The sequence below is a fragment of the Amphiprion ocellaris genome, chromosome 16 (assembly GCF_022539595.1).
Source record: "Amphiprion ocellaris isolate individual 3 ecotype Okinawa chromosome 16, ASM2253959v1, whole genome shotgun sequence".
In the NCBI taxonomy this organism is placed as follows: domain Eukaryota; kingdom Metazoa; phylum Chordata; class Actinopteri; family Pomacentridae; genus Amphiprion; species Amphiprion ocellaris.
Genome location: NC_072781.1, coordinates 27,442,754 through 27,459,470, shown reverse-complemented (window position 1 = coordinate 27,459,470; position 16,717 = coordinate 27,442,754). Strand labels below are relative to the sequence as shown.

The 16,717-nt window shown below is 36.2% G+C and overlaps 1 protein-coding gene across 3 annotated transcripts in view; it reads left to right on the top strand.

Annotated features, from left to right (window-relative positions):
• LOC111567620 (contactin-associated protein-like 4) overlaps positions 1–16,717 on the top strand; it is a 76,739-nt gene that overhangs the window by 12,326 nt on the left and 47,696 nt on the right. For 2 of the 3 annotated variants that reach the window (XM_023268869.3, XM_035947435.2), the window contains exons 4-6: positions 6,453–6,646; positions 11,128–11,275; positions 15,501–15,704. In XM_023268869.3, coding sequence (XP_023124637.2) covers positions 6,453–6,646; positions 11,128–11,275; positions 15,501–15,704 — 546 coding nt within the window. Of the gene's footprint in view, positions 1–3,930; positions 4,120–6,452; positions 6,647–11,127; positions 11,276–15,500; positions 15,705–16,717 lie in introns of those variants that run through there. The other variant, XM_035947439.2, reaches the window with a different exon arrangement.

The window sequence follows — 16,717 nt, the reverse complement described above, 5'->3', positions numbered from 1 at the left end:
GTGCTTCACAGTGGCATCAGTTCTGATTAAGCCAATCAGTACCATGTAAATCTTTCTGTACTTCCGAATATACCACAGTTTTACCCTATTTTCAGGCCAGTTTTGCTACCATATTATTAGTTCTATTGTTGTACTGTATTTAGATTTTTTAAAACTAGTTTTAATTGTAAATATCAGTACAATTTCAAACCTTGTCTCCTCGACAACACGATTTTGCACATTAGTTTCTTTACTTTCATATATGTAACATGTCTATGTAGTTAGTTCTGAGGTTTTCTGACAAAAAATACTGACATTTTAAGTTCAATGAACTTGAAATTAGCTGTTAAGTAAACTCGAAAATATGAGTTATTTGACTAACCTTATTTGTGATGTTTTGCAATTTAAGTGATAGCAACTATGAGTTTGGTGAAAAAACTAAGGAAGCATCCAAGAAAAGATTTAGATTATCCAAATAATAAAGAATCTCTGTATTTAAATGTAGAAATAAACTCTAAAAAAGGAAGTGCTTAATGATGACAGTGTTTGTGTAATTGCTGTCATTGTCACAAGGGGGCGACAAATCCCACAATGCAGGTTTAACAAATCTGAGTATTTTATCAGGATTAGCTACTGGATCCAAAATGTATTGTGTTCTTATATAAATAAACAGATTTTTAAAATTTAATTTTGAGGTTGATTTGTCTGTGATGTATTACAAATCAAATTTTAACAAATATTTTATAGCTTTAATGTAATTTCTTTTCAGTCAGCCACTATTATATAAGAAAATCGAGGAAAAGCTGAAAACATGTTGTAAAAGGGTTGCATTTTAACCCAAACTGTGTTACTTTCCCCACCTTAACCAACTAGTTTTGGTGCTTAAACTCAACCAAATTACGTAGAAACGTGGTTTAATATATAGAAGCACCTCTGAGCTGCTCAAAGAAACAATATCCTCCCACTGCAGGTGCTTCCCTCGCATACTTGTGAGTTGTGCACATGAATTACACAAACAAACCTCAGTGGGAGCTGTTCTTAAAACAGATTTATGATGCTCACATCTGCACCGACAGAGACTACAGTGACTTTAGTGTTAGTGTGTAGATTTATAGGTAAATTAAAGTTCAGCCAGACATCTTAATATCTGGATTTAATGGATGTTTCTGTTGGTAAGAAATAGGCCTGCAACATGTCAGTCAGGACACAATGTGATCGCTGAATTCACATGTAAAATTTATCAGTTTAACATCAATAAATTATTGCTGCATCCTTGTCTTCTTTTCTTCTAGCTCTTTTATTTTTTAGCGATTGTGCAGATAAAATAAGCTCCCCTCAGTTTCTGTTCTGATCACGATGTGACAAACAACATCAAAAAACAAGCCTTAGCCAGATTCACACCAACTCAGGCATCTTGTGATGTGACTGATGGACGGAGAGATAGAAATTGAGGTGATTACTACCTATTTCTGCTGTGTTTTGTTGACTGTTTTGGTAGCAGATCACAGGAGAGAGGTAGAAAATAAAGGGGTGATAAAGAGACACAAGCTGCTGTGATGTATTTGTCTTCGACTTGGGATCCAAACGATTTTCTCCACCTGGGAGTCTGCAGGAAGCGAAGCCTGCAGGTTGCTGTTTCCATTGGTGTGTTTCATGGCGAAAGCCGTGCGCAAACACACCCGCTGAGTTCCTTCACTTCTGTCAACCTGCTCGGTCTGTTTACCGATCTGAGTCTGACTGCGTAAAGGAAGATCTGGTGCTTCTAAAGGGGGATCAGATGCATCTGAACAGCACAATAGCTGAAGAAAACCAAAACAAAACAGGGAGGCGAAGAGATAAATAACTAATGAAGCAAGTGGGAAACTGACATTGGAGACATGCTTCTGATTTTGTGCGGCGAACCAAAGAAACTACAGATGCAAAATGAAAACATACATTCAAGCACCATAACCCCTGAGGAGAAACATGAAAAAATAACAAGGAATCCAGTTCGCTTTAAAAAACTTTAAGTTGTCATAAAAACTTGAGAGGATTTAACTTAAGTTTATTATATAGGTTATGTTTATTATTAGTTCTGTTTGTACACTGTACTTGACCTTTTATTACTCCTTTTTTACTTTAAATACCAGCAATTTTGCACTTTCTTTTTGTAAACAATTTGCACCTTTACAGTAAATATAAGCAATTTTGACACCTTATGTCTTCAACCAACCAACAATCAACCATTTATTGCATGTTCATTTGTACATTAGTTTCCTTATCTTTCCTGAATACAACATATGCTGCCACCACCGTGCTTCACATCATGATGATGCCACCACCATGCATCACAGTTGGGACCGTCTCTGTTCTGCCTAAACACAGCCTGCAGTTAAACCAAAATCTGTTTTAATCAATCAGTCTGTTTATTGCAGTCACTCACTGAATTTTTCCATGAGACATGCAGAATAAAGTGACTTTTTTAAGAATATCTACATTTTAAGCTGAGAGTTGGTTGTCCGACCAAACTCCTCGTCATGAAATATTAGTTAATGACCATCTGAAAGTTTAAATCCAACAGTTGTTTCTTTTTTCAAGTTGTTGCACTGATAAATGGTATTTTTTAGCAAGTTTTTAAAAGTTAATGAGATAAGAAGTCATAGTTTGACGATCTTAACATGGTTATTCGTGTTCTTTTACATTATGACATAAGTCAGAATTAAGACATTGTTATGATGTACAAAACCAGAAACATGACAATTATAGGACATTTTCTCAGTATTATGACATATTTCGTTTTAAATGGTGGAAAGAGGTGTGATCAGGACTAAAAGTTAATAATTTAAAGACATTAATCTTCAAGTTTGTCTACACATGATCAGAATATACTCAGAATTTACAGTTATCTAACTAAACTTATGTAATTTAAAAACACTGTATTTAAATTGTTTAAGTAGATAAGGAATCCAGGCTAACATTTGCATGCAAAGTGCACAACATATTTATTAAAAGATAAACATTTAGGGAAGATGCGGATGAGGTGCCACCAAACCCTCTGAGATGATGTGCTTCTTCTGAATTGTCATGTTATCAAAGGTTTAGCTCATTAGCTCTTGTAACAGATTTCTTTCCAACAGTAACACCTTGTATTTTGCATGTTTATAAAGCCTTATTAGTTATCTGTCCAGGACTTGAGTCGAGTTAGAGCTCAGAAGTGAATGAGTTTGATCAATAAATCTAATTTGTGTTGAGACGAGAATGTACGCTTCAGAGGGAATCCACAATGGCGCAAAACCCTTTATTGATTTAAAAATGAAAACCGCCTTAATTTCCTATATCCCAACTGTTCTCTGAAGAAATCAGTGAATAAATTAACGTCTCTTTCAGCTGCTGCAAACACTCCTCATACGATCTCTGAGGAGCTGCTTCACTCAGAGTTAATTTACAGGAAAATTAGCAGCGATTGGCACCAAACAACGCAGATTTCTTCAAGCTATTTTAGTTTAGTGGTGCTATTTCATTATGAACTTGTGCAGAAACCTAAAAAGAACTTTGTCATCAATCATTGTTTGCCAGTTAAAAGCTTTAAAATACAAGATTTTTTTGCATTGTGAGACCTTGTGATGAAATAGTTTATGCTGGGAAAGAGAAAATATGCATAAACTGATCCAACATTTCCTTCAATTTCTACCAAAACCTGCTGCTCCTTTGGGAATAAATTCTAAAAAAAAAAATCACCCAAATTATTATGACAACCTGTTATGGTTCTCAAGGAGGCTCAGGTGCGGAGAATGAGAAACGACACCAGAGAGTAGTTTAAAGGAATTTATTTACAGAAAGGACAATGCAACGAAACAGAACTACAAATATGGAACTGGAGACTACAAACGAAGTGAGAGACGTCACACGACCGTACAAGGGAGACTACGATGCAGAGCCCCTACAGGCGGGCGGAGTACTAACCAATGACTACAAATAATATACAGGGAACACAGAATGACTAACCCAAGAGAGGTACCACCTAGGCAGGAGAGTGTAAAGGAACCGAAGTAACAAGAAGAACCAACAATACAGAATCTACCATAGTAGAAAATATACTAGAGCTACGGAGGCCCCACCGGACAGGAGCGGCTAAGCGCTAAGCTAACCAAACAACAAATGGTACTAACTTGAACACTCAAAATGTATCCAGAATGACAAGGGGCGATAAGCGGCACGAATAGTGGTAAAGCACTAAGCTAACCAGACAAGGATAGTACTAACTAGACGCTCAAAATATGTACAGAAAGACTAAGCAGCATAAATGATGCACTGATATTAAGTACTGAATATGCTAAGCGATGACAGAACATGAGTTTGTTAACAGCCTGGCTCAGGACTGGGAAACTGCTGACTGGAGTGGTGAGTGTAGGACTAAGCAGTAGTGACAGAAACAGATGATCTGAGGTGGAGCAGAAGGTGTGTGGTGGCCCGTGGCGGCTCGGATCCAGGGTGGTGACGGTGACGAAGGTGGTGGGAGACCAGGAATCCAGAGGTTGGGGTGGCTACGGACGGATTCGGTTTATGACGAGTGAATCCAGGTGTGGTCGGGAGCAGGTGAAGTCCAGGCTGAAGAAACTCAAAGCGAACAGTTAACTGAAGTGAAAAACCAAGGCGAGCACAACTAAACAAGAAACAAGACTGACTGTTGCTTGTTCACAGTCCGATGTCGAATGGTGAGTGAGGTCTCCTCTTATGGCACAGGGTGAAGATGATCAGCCAATCCCACCTGCTCCCTCCAGGTCAGCTGATTGCAGATGCTGCACACCTGCTGCCCCCTGCTGCAGCTGCACCTACTGATCACCCATGAAGAGAGGGAGAGAGTACTGCCTCTACTGGGGCATGCAGCTGCAGCCAGACAGAACCTTTAAAAAGCTAAATGCCATCCATCAATTAGCTGCTCCTGCTCCGCCACGACTAATTATTAAATCTATTACTGTTGGTTCTTCTGTGAAAATTACCGGCTTCTCAGGGACACAAATTAAATCAGACTAAACACAGAGAGCACTGAAAACAAAAGTTGATACTTTTTTTAAGACACCGAAAAAAACATCTTCTGAAAAAAGACCATTAAAAATTGTGAAGTTAGAGTTTTTAAGGTTGTTAATTTACATGTTGACTGTAAAAAACCAAACCAACAAACAAAAAACTGGTCATCACTGGCCTCAAGAATGTCTACATCAGAAATATGTATTTTTACAAATAAAAATTAGGGTTTTTTTTTACAATGTGTGGCCTTAAACAAACTATTTCACTGTATTTGATCAGCGAAATTATCAGTATTTTACAGAAATGTGTTTTTTTTCACAGTTTTTGAATGTTACAGTACACATTTTTAATGCATTTTTTTCTGGAATGTTTGCTGCCAGATTTTCACCTTATTTATTTATGGATTACTTTTTTTTGCAGTGCATGTAACAAATATTAAGAAATAATCCTGTGATGGGATCATCCTTATAGAAAATAACCTTCTAAATGTGTAACTTTTCCTATACAGAATGAATTTTTAGAGGTTAAATTAGCAGAAAATACTGTGTGTTATGCTTCAAAATGCATTTACTGCTGCAAATTTGTTGCATATGAACATAATTTCTAGGAGTCGGAGTTTAAATTGTTCTCATTAGTATGTGTGTCATCATTACACAAAAAAATGGGATCTTTTACTAAAAAAATTCCTCCATAGCATTTAAGTGGTCAAAAACTTGATTAAGTGTCCACACTGTGGTTGTAAAGAGATTAAAAAATATAAAGGAATTAACAAACTTCACAGGAAAGAAAAGTAGAATATGAACTGTCCCCCTGAGGGAAACGTTTGGATTTAAGTTGGAAGCAATCATAAATGTCCTCATAAATGTAGAAATGTTTAGTAAAATTCAGCCTAGTTGTGTGCTGGCAATAAAATAACACTTTGTTGTGAATCACTACTTTCATTTGTGCACACAGACACACAGTTTGGGGTGTTTTAATGATTCAAAACATCTCCATGGTCCTTTGCTCCGTACTCTGGAAAAAACTGGAGGTCTAGTATAACTGGCCACTTAATTTAATATTGTGTAATGCTTTGGTTTTATATTTATTTTATTTTTAACCACAGAGGCCTCGGCTGCAGCTCATATTATGCAGAGAAACACACCCTGAGCTACAGATTAGACTCTTTTGACTGCTCCAAATTAAACATCAAAGAAGGCGAGGCTGATAAAGCTTTTGCATTCAGGGCTTTTAAACTATGGAAGAGTTTGATGAAGTTCAGCGAGATGCTTCTGAATGCTCTGCATGGATTTGCCTGTAAAACTTTTTTTATTTGTTCCCGTTCATGCAGAAGTAAAGGATTCAGCGGATCTGTCTGTTGATGTGTTAATCCTGCTTTAACATTGCACCACTCTTAACTTCACCTGTAAATGTTTGTTGCTTTCATTCTTTTTGCCATTGTAAAGGTGTTTCTTTTCTGTCGACAGGAGCTGGAGGTTGGTCTCCCCTCAGCTCAGACAGATATCAGTGGCTGGAGGTGGACCTCGGTGGAAGGACTCGGATCACTGCTGTCGCCACTCAAGGCCGATATGGAAGCTCTGACTGGCAGACGAGCTACCTGCTGATGTTCAGCGACACCGGACACAACTGGAGACAATACCGACAGGAAGGCAGCATAGAGGTGAGTTTGTGGTCATGTATATGTATTCATATTCCCTAACGAAATACCGAAACGGCCAACGTGCTCTTTAGCATCTTCCATGTGGAGTTGCTTGCTTCTGCGACTATCGGATCAACTGCCCATTTGTGAATATGCGGTGACAGAAAGCCTACTGGGACAAAAAGCCCGAAATGCATTGCTAGAGATGTTTCAGGGATTTTGAGTCATTCTGCACTGCAGATGGGTTAACTGCGTTAAAATTTTAATCTGATTAATCATGATGATGGATTAATCTGCGTTAATTTTGACAGCCCTAGTTTTTACACTTTTTCTGGTTTGGTTCAAGAAAATATCATGTTTTGTTTTTACATGTAAGACATTTGGTTAAGGTTAGGCACCACAGTTGTTCAGTTTGGGTTTGTATGTGTCACGATTAGGGTTAAAATACGACACATTAACTACACGTTTGAAGATTCCCCTCCATCTTCAGGGTTACCAGGGTGACAAGTCCCGGCCCGAAAGGGAGCCACAGTGAAGAAATATTATAAGAAAGACGAAATAATAATAAATGACAAAGATATGTTGATTAAAGACATATTTGTGATACGTTGCAATCAAACCTAATCCATCAGAAAATGTGTTTCCTTAAAAAACATGAGGGAGAATGCAGTTTAGTTGTGGTTGGTGGTGTAGTTAATACAAAATGCGGCCGTTCTTCTGTCAAAATAACACCAATATTCCTTCGAAAAAGTAACTGAGGATGCCGTTTAGTTGTATAGGAACGTAACTTTGCGGAAACTGGGTTGTTATTGCTGCAGCATTCACATATAAAATGCTACTGCCAGACAATGGTCCTATCAGAAAATGTAATAACCACAAAGACACTGCAGTGCAGATCGTTAAACATGTAACTTTAATCAGCTTTAAGACGAACATGATCCTGCAGACAGCATCAAGAGCTAGATGGCACCTTTTAAAGAGTCTGTACTGCAGTATTAGTTGTTCTTTCTTTGTTGATAATGAGTTTGGTTTATCAGATGGAATCACTAAAGCCAATTATGAAAAGATTGCGCACTGAAGTGGGAGAAGTAATTGAAAAATCAGTTTTTAGTTAGTTTTCAGGCAAACCTCATTTTCTGCCTGGACAGAAATAAAAGTTCAAGGAAAACCCTCCAGTTTATTTAAATTCACCGAATCCAAAGGAATTAACGTCACATTTACCGACTCACTATTAGACAGCAGGTAAAGCAGTCGGGTTTGCCTGTTTTTAGAAAGGAAAGTGTCCGTGTTACTGTGACGAACCGCTTTATTTTCCAGATTATCGGAGGTAAGACTTCCACAGCGAAGCCAAAAACCAACATCAGCTTAAGTCTTCTTCAGACAGAGAACAAAAATAAGCTTCTCACGGCTTAAAAGCTTGTTGATTTCACACTCAGCATAAATTGGGATAAATCCGCAGCATGTCTCCACAGTCCCTCCGAAGCTCCACACATTAGTCAGCTGGTTTATTATGGCTCTGGGCCGCTGAGCTGCTTCATCAGTCACTATTCCTCCAGGACCTTTATTTCCTCTCAGCTTAGAGGACAGTGTTTGTGAGGCTGAGCTCATTTCCTAATTTTCTCCTCCTCTCTCATCTCCTGTTTCTCACTTTACAATAACTGCAAAGGTGTAAAGAGCAGCTGGTACTAAGAATATGCTCTCCTCTAATCGGGGAATATAACATCCTTAAGTGTTAAAGGAGGTGAAGGCAGTAGATGTGTGTGATAGATTTCCTACAGGACGTAAGGATCTCCTATAAGGATGCAGATTTGGGCTGAAAGTAAGAACATCTAGATAACACCAGCAGGAGAACAGTAAAATGCTGTTTATTTGGGAATAATACGGAATTTGTTAACACTCTGCTTCATGCCGTGAACAAAGGGACCATTTCCAGTCAGATTTAAGATAATTCTGGTTATTTGAAGTGAGAAATGTGTTCTGGTTGATGTTAATTCTTGCTGATGTTTGACCTTCACTGAGCCGACTGATGTTTGCTCAGAGTTTGACACCAGAAGTCAAATCAAATCAAGAATTTAGAATTTAATACAATATCTACATAGGGGTACACTTAAACAAGACCTCAGCATATCAGATTTCACTACAGAATCAATCAAAAGAAATCAAATGTGTCGCACAGTAAGATATTTATTGTATTTTGGTGCACATTAAGGAAGGGTTGCGGCTAAATCCCATTTTACTGAAACTTTGCTTTGAGTTTTATTCTCCTTCTCTCTCTAATTAAAGTTTCTCTTTGGAGAATTTCCCACCTTCACCCAGGTCACGTATTGGAAGCCAATTCCTCAAACTAAACAAGCTTCTGTCCTCCTCAGCAGCTTTTAGTGGAGGTTCGGCTGTTGAAGCAGTAAGATTAGTACGACACAACAATGACATTTGTCAATGTTTCCAATGCAAATCAAGCAGAAGCACTTTCTGTGAAACATCAGGCTTTGATTCCTCTGAGGAACTTTCTGCCTCGTTTAAGATCAGGATATCAGATAGAAACATTAATGTCAGAAGGATTTTCTTGTGTCGCCTCCTGCATATTGAGGCCGGAGGTCAGGATCAGCAACAGCCTGCAGTTAAAAGGATTCGGTGGTTTGTTGAAGGACGTCTTAGCGATTTGGACGTCCTCTGCTGGAAGGACATCAGTCAGTAAACCCTCCTGCAGCTACTTTATTTCCAAACAACACTTTAGGCTGAGTTTACCATATTTGCATTTATATTAAAAAGGAATAAAATGATCAGAGTTGGTACATGGAATACATTTTCTAGTCAAACACTTAAATAGATCAAGAGAGGAAAATTCAAAACAAAAATCAAATGCATCCCAAATTTCTGACAGGCACAATCAAGCAAAACAATATTAATCAGTTTTTGATTGTCTTTCAATGCTTGTTGGTTCTCGATTTAAAAAAAGTTTGTTCATTAATTTTTTTTTAGCAATTATACTAATACAGATTGACATATACATATCAGTAAATGTCCATTAACAAGCTATTTATTTCTGCCAAAGTCTCTCTTTTGCAGTATAAGATCAATTTCCAGTGGTTACAGCATTATTAACTGTTTAAGTCAAACTCTTAAATAGAATCTGATCAAGAAACAAAAATCAGAGCAAAATGATATTTAGCAGCATGATACTATTTTAATTTTCACTTTAATTTTCACTGAACATGATTTTTGATATTCTGACTAGATTGTAATTAAGAAACTTAATTTTTCATCGAATCATTGATTGTCGATTAAAAAAGATTGTTAATCAACTCATTTGGCAATTTATTAATGCAAATCAACACATATCAGTAAATATTAATTAACAACCCTGTTTCTTCTGCCAAAGTCTCTTTTTTGCAATACATGATCCATTTCCAGTGATTATAGAATTATTAACTGGATTCATGTCAAACTCTTATATGGGAACTGATTCAGAAAGGAAAATTCCAAACAAAATCTGAAACAAAATTATCTTTAGCAACATGATACCGTTTTAGTTTTCAGTCACTGTGGGAAAGTTGTTTTTTTTTTAAGTGGAAAGTTGCTTTGAATTCACATAATTTCTGAGTTTAGTGTACCTGGGAAAATGATTTCAATACCATAACTAGTTTGGAATTAAGAAACTTACACTTGAAAGAGTGTGCTTATAACACATAATGTGAAAATAGTATTTTGGTAATATAAAACACATATTTTATGCAGTAGTTAAAAATATTAGCATTTTCAGTGTTTCTTGATTTTAAAAAATGTTGTTAACTTATTTAGTAATTTACTGATACAGATTGACATGTATATATCAGTAAATGTTCATTAACAACCCATTTTTCTCTTTTTCAGTACAATATCCATCCGTAGAAGAGGAAAATTCAAAAGGAAAATGTGAAATGTAACATATTTCATCAAAATGATTCTTAGCAGTGTGACGCTGTTTTGATTTTCAGTCAGTGTAGAAAAAGCAGAAAATAGAAGAAAAGTATACTGAAACATAGATAAAAATACACTGAAAAAGGACTTCAGATTAAGTCCAATTTGAGACGTAAAGGTTTAACAAATACAGTGTTGCAGGACTGCAGAGGTTAATAAATGTTATTCTCCATGAACCAGGTATTTATCAAAGCGTCTAATACATATAAAACTACAACCAGCGATTCGCGAATCTAATTTTCTACCTGATTGAGAAACCGTTCACCAGGAACGTGACCCTATCTCTGCAGTATTCCCTTCATTAGCAGGAAAATCAAACATATTACTTCACACAGACGCCTTGGGGATTGCAGTTCAACTTTAATGAAAAGATGAAGGAGTGTGTTCACTTTTTTAGTAATAAGCCTGACAATGAAAATCCAGAGGGAGAGATTCCACAGTTTTTTTTTGTAGTTTCTCAGAAGATGAACAGGTTGCTGCCAGGATGGATGGAAGGTCAGAAGCTACCTTGTGTTTTTGATGTGATTTTTTTTTCCCCCCCCCAGGCCTTTCTGGGGAACAGTAATGCAGACAGTGTGGTGCAGCACAAGCTCCAGCACCCGGTGATCGCTCGATATGTCCGTTTGATTCCCCTCGACTGGAATCCCAACGGTCGGATTGGACTCAGGCTGGAGACCTACGGATGCCCATACAGTCAGTTCTGTTTTTTTTCATTCTACATTTACAGGCACAAACTGAAAACATGACCGTAGATTTCAAGTGCTTTAGTTGAAGGCAACTGGATTGTTTCATTGTTGCTTGTTTCTTTGGTTCTTGATGAAGTTCCACCTCTTGTCCAAGTTCTAACTGACTGATGGGGAGTTTTTCTCACACCTAAATCACAAGCTTTAGAGACGTAAGTGGTTATAAAACTGCCAGATGAGGGATGACTGATGTTTTAATAGTGGTGAAACTGTTAAGACTACATTATGTATACCTGATAAGTGTGTGTACTCACTTACAGGGTACTTATGATGTAGTCTTAAGATCCCTAAACTGCATTATTTGTATCTGATAAGTGGCCATTGTAGTTCCTCACTTTGCAGGTATTTATGATGCAGTCTTGAGATTCCTAGTCTACAATATAAGTAGGTGGGAGACCTACAGTCCATACAGTCAGTTCTGGCTTTATTCATTCTACACTTACATGCACATTATAATACAGTGTTGAAGTCCTTAGAATTCATTACATGTACATGATAAGTAGATGCTGTAGACCACCACTTATCAGGTATGGTACTTACAATGCAGTCGTAACATCCCTAGACCAAAATACAAGTACCTTTACTTATTAGATACTTATAATGCAGGCTTGAGAGTTCTAGACTGCAGTATAAGTACCTGATAAGTAGGTGTTGACTATCAGGTACTTATAATACATTCGAGGTCGGTAGAATTAATTGAAAGTATGTGATAAGTAGGTGTTGTAGACCACCACTTCTTGGGTACAGTACTTAAACTGCAGTCTTAACATCGCTAGACTGAATGACAAGTACTTGTACTTATTAAGTGCTTACACTCTATACGATATACTCTATACTAGAGTCCTAGGCTACAGTATAAGTACCTGATAAGTAGGCATTGTAGACCCCTATTTATATTACAGTCTGAAGATCCATAGGCTGCATTATAACCACTGTATAAGTGGATGTTGTTGATACCCATTTATCAGGTACTTAGAGTCTTTAGATCCCTAGACTGCAGTATAAGTACCTGATAAGTGGGTATTGTAGACATGCCATGTGATTTGGAGATAGGAATGAAAAGCTGGGAATCCCATAAGTAAGTTAGAACAGAATAATCAGTTAATCAGTTGGATGAAGGTGGAACATTTTCAAGAACTGAAAATAGTAGCACCAAAGTACTGAGGATTATCAGAGCAAGAATAAAAGCTTCATTTGTAAAGCATCTAACGAAAACAAAGTTGCAGAATGCTTTCCTATAGAATAACTGTCACCAAAAGAGACAGATAATAAAAATAAATTCATACAAATAAACAAGATACAATAGTTAAGTCAGTGTGTTTATACGGCATATTTAAAACCACACCCACTGCGTCCAAGTGTGTTACAATAAATAAGGTTATGATTAACATCATGGAAACAACTTTAAAAATGTAAATATGGGGTTTAAAACCATATATTGTAATTTATGGTGTGATCGTGCCTCAGTATTGACATATTCAAGATTAAAACCCGAAAAAAAAATTACATAGAATATAACTTTACCTGACTATACATGCTGAAGCCCTACAGCGTTATTATGTAGATTAATTGAACAAATATAAATAATATAGCTAAGACCCCACAGCATTTTTAATAATAGATATAAACCTGAATACTTTAGAGCTAAAGTTTTCTCTGTAGGAAAATGTACATGAAAAACCAATAAAACCAAAGAATTCCTGGACCCTCTGTGAACAGAATATCATGTCAGATTTCAGGTTTTAAAGGTACAAGTTCAAAATGTACATGTGATGCTGGACGAAGACTTAACTTAGGCTCATACAATAAACTCACAACCTCCAAATAGAGATAAACAGTAGCTGTGAAGGAGGCAACACATCACTGCTGATTCACTAACAGATGGTAGAACACCTGGGTCCTTCTGGACAGGTGAGACATCTGTGTAGCACATTCTATACATAATTCAATGCATTAGAGGGTTTGAAAGTGAGAAAAACAGCAGAAAAGACTGAATTTAAAGGCCTTTTAAATGTGAAAAGAAAAAAGGATGTAAAAGATAAGAAAAGGCCAGTAGAAGCATGAAACAGCATCTAAAGAGAAGGAGGAGGCAGGAGAGGAACTTTGGCCATGACAACAACAGACAACAGAAAACTTGCCTGTTATGTCTGCTGTCTGTCTAAGAAACTTTAATTATATCACACGAATACAGGTAGAAGTAGCAAGTCTGTGATTTTAACCAGCGTCTCTACAGACTTTCATTTATGCAGCAATAAAATATACCAGATTTCTGCAGAAAAAGGCGGTTAAAATTTTAAAAACTGCACAGTGTGAAGGTAAAATTTATGAAATAAGCTTTAAAAAAGACAGAATGTATGCTTGTGAAACAGGAAACAAAAATAAAATGACGATGTGACGTCAAAACACTAAATTAAAACTACTAAACCAACTTCAGACTATTTTTTGTTGTCCTCATGCAAAATTCAGCTAAACTTTCTTTCTAAATCCTAAATATGAAGAAAAGGTGTAAAAACTTGTGTTCCTTTAACTTTTTGTCAGTGTATATGTTGTGTTTCTGGTGTTTTCCGTCAGCTGTGGAGCTTCTCCTTCTCTGGAATTCAGTAATTGATGCATCTCGGCTGACGTTTCTAATTTGATGCTCCAGTAGCGACGCTGTGGGCAGAGATGGTGTCGACGTCAGTAAAACCACAGCGACGAGGACGTCGGTGTATCGTTGCCTTTGGAGTGACATGAAAGCTGCTGCGCTGATCATTAATCTGCCTCCAACATTAAGGCTTCAGATGAAATATCAGCTCCTCTGTGCAGTTTACTTTTTGTTAGAGCCCAATCGCTCACTTTCTTCTGGAAGACTTAGTTTGCTTCACTAAGCTGAGTTACAAAATAGATAAAAGATAAAGATAAAAATCTAGAAGGTGTTTTCAGACTGCATAGAAGAAAAAAACTCAGTTAGCATGCTGTAATTGACACAAATAATCTGAATAATAGAATTATTCGGGCAAAAAAAATCAATAAAAGTGTGTAAAACATGAGATTACTTAGATGAGATTAGATTTTTATATTAATGTATTAAGTTTTTAAGATGTAAATAAGATGATTGAGGTGTGCATTAAAGCAATCACTACAAAAGGCAAAGGATCATTAAATGTAAACAACTAAATCTTGGAAGTAAAAGAACTTCAACGAACCTTCTGTGGTTCCTCATCATCGCCACTCTTTATTATATTTTTCATGTTGTTATTTATTTGAACAATTAGGGATTAGGGAATTAGATATTTTTTAAACCTCCCAAACATAACAGACTATTTTAAAGCATCATGTGGATATTTTTTAAAAAGTTATTTATTTATTATAATTTTTTATCTAGTTATTTACATTTTAATGTTACAATATTTTAATTTACATTTGAGCAACTTGGGATTAGGCAATTAAATATTAAATTATTATTTTTTAACCCCTCAAACTATTTTAAAGAATATTGTGGATGTTTTTTAAAAAAGAGTTTTTATTTATATATTTGTTTAATCTATTTTTAATGTATTTATTTATATTTTAATGTATTTATTTTCATTTGAGCAGTCAGGGATTAGGCAATTAGATTACATAACAGACTATTTTAAAGAATATTGTGGATCTTTCTTTCTTTCTTTCTTTCTTACTTACTTTCTTTGTATGTTACTCATATTTGAGCAATTAGAGACGTTGGCATTATGCTGGGATCTTGTTGAAAGTCAGACAAGATGGGAATAGGAAGAAAAGATAGGAAGAAAACAAATATAGGAATCCAGTCTCTACAACTGGCATTTATTTGTCAAGTCTCCACGATACACAGCTACTAACAATAAAATCAAAACAAAACAAAAAGTGCTCATTATTATTCTACATTGCTGATGATCATCATGCTAGCCCAACTCTTAAATTACTTTTTATTTGAGAATGTAGTGGGAATAATAATTAGAAACGTCTAACTGAAATCATATCCAGACAGATTATAGAATATTTTGATTTATTTTAAGCTGAAGATGTAAAAATTAAATGATATGAAATCACTCCTTCCTCCGTAAACAGACCTGATCCTGAGAGAAACATGTCTGTAACTCTCCAAGAACAAATGATCATCTGAACCAGACTAATATTCATCTGATTAAAGTGTGTTTTTGTGTGTTTTTGTATTCCAGATTCAGACGTGGTGAGCTTCAGCGGCCTCAGCAGCCTCCTCTACAGATTAACACCCAGACCGACGCAGACGTCCGGAGAAAGCATCAGTCTGAAGTTTAAAGCCCTGAAGAACTCTGGGATCCTGCTTCATGCTGAGGGTCAGAACCAACACAGACTCACTCTGGAGTTAGAGGACGGGAAACTGCTGCTGCTGCTCAGAAAAGGTACGTTTAAGATTTGAATGAAGTCCTGTTGTCAAGGCACCTGCAGCCAGCTGGTCACCGATTGGTCGAACAACAGTCCTGCTTTCCTTTAAATAAACTCAGAGAACTTTGGTTTCTCTCAGAAGGGTTTTCTGAAGAAAACTTTTAAAAATAATGTGAATATCTTGGTTGTCATAAGACAGATTCCCACAGGGCGACTTCTTGATGATTTCATCTCAGATCATCGCATTTAGAAAACCGACCATCTTAGCTGAGCTGAGGGTCCTCCTGCTCAGCCATCTATAATTTGCTTTAGACTTGTTCATCATAAATTCTGGATATTTAAAATGGTATCTGTCAAATTTTATCTTTATATATCAAATACTTTCTGAGATAATTATTTACTTAAAAATGAACATTGAAAAAAATTCATAGCATGAAATCTGGATATTTACAAAGATAATATTGAATTTCTTTTGAATATTTTTGAAAAGTATCAGGACAAAAACATTTCAGTCCAACAAAAACCCGTAAATCATATACTCAGCTGTTTCTCTGAGATTGAATTTAACTTGTTTTACTTACAGTCATTTTCCTGCATTGAAGGGATCTCTAGAAAAGATTTGCCAGGTTTCAGCAGCCAAGTTCTGAAAGGTGTTTTTATTAAATCTCATGCACACAAATTATTACACAAAATATAATAACTTGATACACAAATGATAAATGTGATTTCAAAAGTTGTTCGTACGTCCCTGTAAAATATTTTGTCGGATGTTTTTTCTCGATGAAGATTTTTTTTTGCCAGAACAAGTAGTCGTTTCATCAGCTTTCAGCAGGTTTTGGAAATTTAAGGCTGTTTGAACAACAATATCTCAGGAAAATTAAAGATAAAAGCCTGAAATGTTCACTGTTGTTTCTCATCATGCCATTAATTCAGAATCTATAATATCAGAAAAATAGATCAAATAATCTCTGATTATGGGTGAGTTGAAATATGGAAAAAATTGAAGCAATCAGGTCCCATCTTTGAGCTC